This window comes from Drosophila mojavensis, unplaced genomic scaffold, assembly GCF_018153725.1.
Source record: "Drosophila mojavensis isolate 15081-1352.22 unplaced genomic scaffold, ASM1815372v1 contig_36, whole genome shotgun sequence".
NCBI lineage: Eukaryota > Metazoa > Arthropoda > Insecta > Diptera > Drosophilidae > Drosophila > Drosophila mojavensis.
The window spans coordinates 11,460,967-11,466,796 of NW_025318858.1; the positions used below are offsets into that span (position 1 = coordinate 11,460,967).

Genomic DNA, 5,830 nt, shown 5'->3' on the forward strand with positions numbered 1-5,830 from the left:
TGTCCACACTAACTGCAGTACAAAACCTCAACTGCTATAACGATGTTATCAGTGACATCCGCAGCCTATGCATCGCAAACAATGTTGTGCTTATTTGGGTACCCAGTCACCAAGGAATCTCTGGCAATGAAAACGCGGATACAGCAGCTAATTTAGTTGCACTATCCCCAACAATCATGCATATTCCATTAGCTGAGACTGACATCCGCTTACAGCTTATTCGGCACGCCAACATAACATCATGCGACTGGAATAACTTCCACCATCGTTACAAAATGTACAACGCTACTGGACTTGGCAGCAAATATCCCCCCAATACCCGAAAACAGGAGTGGACAACTTTTGTTCGTCTGCGTATTGGACACACACAATTTTCACACGGGCACCTACTTACGGGCTCTGCCCCTCCTCTTTGCAGCTGTAACAACAACAGCAACACACGTAAAACGGTAGACCATATACTTGACCAATGCCCAACCTACCAACGGGAGAGGATAAGACTCTTCGGCAACACACCTCCTACCACACTACTTACCGAACCCACATCTGTAAATATTAATTTAATTGTTAAGTTTATAAATCTTTGTAATATTTTTCATCCAATTTAACTTCCAACATTCACGTCGATGGCCCTCGTAGCTAGTACGTTTAATAATTTTTAGATTTATATTTTTTTATATTATCTAATAAATAAATAATAATAATAATAATAATTTTGTATTTATCAGTTCGAAAAAGAAAAGTTTCTTGGCTATATATTACTGCTGACAGTAATTTAACTTTACATAGGTCAACAAAATTTAAGTATAAAATATTTTTTTTATTTTAGGAACGGAAATCCATTTCCATACTCGTCAAAGTATACATATTTCACAGTTGAAAGGCTGTTACAAAAAGTCATCTGATAAGCAAGCCTTGACATGAGGCATTCAACTTTATGGCATAGCACAACAAATTTCATACACAATTATTTGGACTGCCGCTCCATAAACATCTACATGTACTTGGGTGTTTGTGTGATACTTTTTGATTGTCCGTAAGCATGTAAGTAATTCAATAAATATAAAATATTTGACTAAAATATGCTAACGCTTCTTGCAGGTTTTAGTCTTTTGAGTAGTTAAACATTTGTGAGATCGTTTTTGTGTGAATCCCGAAGAGATGTTTTAACGCTCGAATCAATACGCGCACAATTCGATAGCAAATATGCCGTATGCCTAGTTATGTGAAGTGGTTCCTCGATGGGTAAGTTTTGTAAATATGTATTATTACAATTCGAATTTAATTTAATTCTAGACAAGATGTGATCTCCTTGTTTCGACTCCTGCTGCAGGCTGTGTTGCAGTCCGTGTTCCAGTTCGTGCTGCAGCTTGTGTTGCAGCCCCTGCAGCAATCCCATCTATATGTGTTCTTGCAGTCCGTGTTGCAACGCGTGCTGCAGCCCCTGCTGTACCACGTGCTGCTCACAATGCTGCTGTTATCCATGCTAATGCAGGAGGCTCGAGGAGTACTCACACCCTGCCATGAAGATATACTTCACAATCATATGTGTAGATACTCGCGTAAGATTACGACATTGGACTTGAACAATGCTAACTGAACATATATGGACATATAACTAAAAATTCTTTTCTGTAACTAATTAAAAAGAAAATAAATACAAAATAAATAATAATTATCAATAATTAATTTCTATTATTGTTCCTCTCAACTCATTTCAGTATATATTTAGCAACTCAACTATAAATAAGAATTATGCAGAAATAGGGGATAGGAAAGTCAACGCAAATAAACGTGAAATCTATTCAATTATACCAGCATATAGGTCTAGAAACCCACAAACACATATGCCCAATGTGTATCAGCCTTGAAGGATGTAGCAAACCAATTAGCCAAAATGATGCACAGCTTTGTTTGACGTTCACATGCGTTGCCACAACAGGGTCAACAAAAGCACTTGGCTGATGAAGGTAATGAACTCCAGTAGCTTGTTGATTGCTGCTCAATAAGCGGGTGCCAGGCCAAACTTAAGCTAAGGCATGACCAGTCGATTGAAATGAAACAAGGTTGGGTACAAACCCAAGTGCTACCCATTTATGTGTATATGTATTGTTGCATTTAAAATTATATGCAATAAATATATATGTTATTATTATTTAGAAAAACTTACGTTTTAAATTATATGTATATATATACATATATATATATATATGTAATGCCACAAATTGGCTTTCAATGAGGTTCTTGTTGGAAATCAATTAAAGATGAAACATTGGAATGTCGATATTTCAGCGTCGTCAATATTTTTCTGTGATCTTTATCTCATAATGTGAGAGCAATTGGTTTTTTACACATTAAACAAATATTTGTCAAATGATAGTAAGACTAATATACTAAAGCCTATTATGCAGTTTCTCGCTATCATTAATGTTAAAAGCGCCTCCTGCGACCTGTTACATTTGCATAATACCATTGTGTACTGAATTTCCGTTTTCAATGGGTAACCATTATTATTATCATTGGCAATGAGTTTAAAAACTCTTTTACAATAATATTCGACATCATTGGGGTCACGTAAATTGATGTTTTGCGGTCCGCGAATGAAATAATTTTGAAATATTTCTGAAATATACCAAAAGCAATTAATCTTAATTAAAAAGGAGCTACTACAAAATGTTACACAAATTTCGTATGCAGCTCGGGTAGATGCCTTAAGTCCAGTCTTAAGCCTGTGCCGGACCGCCTATTTAGAATGTTCAAGGATTGTCAGCAAATCAGGTGCACTACGTGATGTGCTTTCAATAAAGTGCACGAAATAAAGCAAATCGTCGGTACAGAAAAGAAGGAAGACAAAAAAAAAACGAAAAGAAACGAAAACTTTTAATGCGCTTAGGCGACGAACGATACCACAGAGTAGAGAAATTTGAACGGTAAATGGTAAACAAAATCAGAGGATACGAAAGCCACAGCACAAAACTGTCGGCACTTAAAGTCCAACCCACCTGCTCAATTGCCCAACTGCTCACCTATCCAAAACGAGCCCGTGCGTGAGCAATTTTTCTAAACGAGTCGCTTCAGGTAGGACCAACAGCAGCACGTTTTGGGTGCAATACCAAGACATGCTACTAAAATAACAACAACAATGAGACAATGATGATGATGATCATCATCATCATCATTAGAATGGTCGGTTAAGGATTATTGAAGTCTTGACAACTTAGGTGAATCGACCTTTTTAGATGAAATATTAAATATTACAAAATACTTAATGCACTTCAGTGTTTTGGGTCTACTTAATAGTCATTAGACAATATTAGGAATATTCCGCTAATGAAGCGCAACGTTTTCTTCATCGGTCGACATTCAATAAGGCAATACACGTAATTTTTTGAGTGCTCGCAGAAAATACTCGTTCGCTGGTCATCGAAAGAAAATTAATGGATTTAATATGTACAAATTCGATTCATAAACTTCTAAATTATTTATTTCCCAGAACAGTAGGCGTACTTAGCAAAAATTGATTGATGTACATATATTCATTGTAGAAAATTTCAAGTCAGACAACAAATTTTTCATAAAAAAAATTGCATAGTAACTAGCGTAGCCGAAGAAACTTACCATGGCTGTAAAGAATATCAATAAAATTAATAGTTTGAATTTGTTTGGATTTATCAAAAGGTTCCCAAAAGGTTAGTCAATGTAGCTATCTAAAACAGATGCAGATATATAAATATATATATAATTAAGACACTGCAATTTTAGGTTGGGCTCCACATCGCAATGTCACATCGTGTAATCAACTGAAGAGACATGCGCAGAAAAAAAATAGCGTGCCAAATTACTCGAATGTCTTAAGTAAAACTTCAGCGACCAGACAGGTCAATGAGGAAAATTCACGAAATGGCGTTCCATTTGATGGACGACAATTTGAGAACCAATTGGCTGCTGAACGTATACGCCAATCTAATGAAATATTGAAGGATCATTATCTAAAGAGACGTCATATGCTACGGACGTTAATTTATGATGTTAAGAAACCAATTCCGGAATTTTCGAAAAAACTCAAGGGTATCATGGCTCAAGATACAGATGATACAAATGAAACAGTCAGTGCTGATATGATAAGAACCAGTGACGATTACCCATCGCGACGTCGTAGACCAGAGGCGAAATATGATTTAACTGAGGACAGTGTGAAAGACAGGCACATGAAACTCCATAAGCGTAGGCAGATCAATTCTGACGTGGATGAGCTACCTGAATTAGATGATTATTTGGCGACCCGACGTAGTCGCAAAGCTGCCAAAGTGTTAAGGCCGCCAGATAGCTATAAGTATGGCGAAATAAAACCTACCGAATTTAAAGAGCACAGACTTCTGGCCCATCAAAGGGAGAGAGTTAAGAAAATGTGGCAAATCGGTAAGTGGACAAGTTGAAAATGCATTCAAAACTTGTATATTCAATATATTTACATATCTTTATAGGATCAAGACAAATTCCACGGTTGGAGTAATTAAATATTCATGAAATCTATTGCGGACCATTAATTTAAGTTCAAAATTGATAAATGCCCATTTTTGAGATCAATGTATGTTTAAAAAAAAACTTTGGAACTACATATGTATATATATGTGAATGTATACATATTGACAAAATCTATTATGTTAAACTGTGAAGTAATGCATTTAGAAGTATTTCTGCTAATCAGCCGATCTGATTAAGTGTACCAAAAAACGAAAGAAAGTTAAACTAAAAAAAAAAATCGAAATTAAAAAATGTTAAACTTTCAAGAATTTACCGACATATTTTTTTGTAATGTAAAATCCCCGTGTTGTAATAAATCCTAAAATCGTAATATAATTTTATGTAAAAAAAATATATGTATTTTGAAAATCTGTTCATGGGTTGATATATAATAGGCGGGCTTGAAAGCAAATTAAGCTAATAGCTAATTGAACGTAAACTTACTTAAAAACCTTAAATTAAAAATTTACCCAACTCAAGATGATAAATGAAACTTTCATTAACCATATGTATATATCCCCACGCATGAAACTTTTATGTTCAAGTATTACATGGAAGAAATGTAATTTTCCAAAGATTGACATACATTTAACTAGAATTCCGAAAATGTTGGCAAAACAATTAGCAAAGCATTTGAGTGGTTAGCTTGACACACCACTTAGCTGCCCGGACTGCTGCTGCTGCTGGTGAGTTTCGCATACAGTTGGTTATAGAAGAAGCTACCATTTGTGATAGAGATACCTCTACTCACACACACGCGCTCACGTTAAACATGGTCGAAAAAAAATTAATTAAAACTTACCTCAATGAACTGACAGCCAATTAAAGTTTACGCAAGAGACACGGACAACAACAAGTCGAGCAGCAAGGAAAACAGTTGAAACGTGCACGAGAAGGCGACTCTCAAGAGAGTGAGAGAGTGAGAGGGAGGGGTTATGAGCGTTGGCGGGGGCGGTGACTGTGTCGATGTAGGGGTAGACGTTGAGCAAATGTAACATTCAACGCGCCATTAAACGTGCTGTTGATCAGAGCCGGGAGAGGCAGAGCGAGGAGAGACACCGTTTATTGGCCAAAAGCAAACAAACAAGAGCCAACAGAGACCAAAAGCCAAACAATAAGCAGCAATAACAGCTGAGTAGCAGCAGCCGCAGCAGCATCAGCAGCGAAACAATGGCAAAAGAGGCAAACGAATAAATACTAGAAAACAAAATGGAGTGCGCATCTCCAGCCCAACGACCCCCGCCCCGCCGACCCACCGACCCGCCGTCCACCAAGTGCTGCCCCATTGCCTACTGGACAGGATGTG

At 36.8% G+C, this 5,830-nt stretch overlaps 2 protein-coding genes across 4 annotated transcripts; both read left to right on the forward strand.

Moving 5' to 3' along the window:
• Positions 1–918: 918 nt before the first annotated feature.
• LOC6576553 lies at positions 919–1,685 on the forward strand. 2 transcript variants are annotated; one of them, XM_032728920.2, is made up of 3 exons: positions 919–1,044; positions 1,102–1,245; positions 1,302–1,685. In XM_032728920.2, exons 2-3 carry the CDS (start codon positions 1,242–1,244, stop codon positions 1,598–1,600), a joined length of 303 nt encoding a protein of 100 aa, XP_032584811.1. In that variant the 5' UTR covers positions 919–1,044; positions 1,102–1,241; the 3' UTR covers positions 1,601–1,685. The 2 variants fall into 2 exon arrangements, with proteins under 2 accessions (XP_032584811.1, XP_002002542.1); XM_002002506.4 differs by having other exon boundaries at positions 925–1,044; positions 1,297–1,685.
• A 1,813-nt stretch (positions 1,686–3,498) lies between these two features.
• Positions 3,499–4,860, forward strand: LOC26527947. Of its 2 annotated transcripts, none has more exons than XM_015165242.3 (3): positions 3,499–3,689; positions 3,763–4,419; positions 4,485–4,860. In XM_015165242.3, the coding sequence occupies exons 1-3, from the start codon at positions 3,620–3,622 to the stop codon at positions 4,511–4,513; spliced, it is 756 nt and encodes a 251-aa protein (XP_015020728.1). In that variant the 5' UTR covers positions 3,499–3,619; the 3' UTR covers positions 4,514–4,860. The 2 variants fall into 2 exon arrangements, with proteins under 2 accessions (XP_015020728.1, XP_015020729.1); XM_015165243.3 differs by having other exon boundaries at positions 3,502–3,689; positions 3,748–4,419.
• Positions 4,861–5,830: the final 970 nt, after the last annotated feature.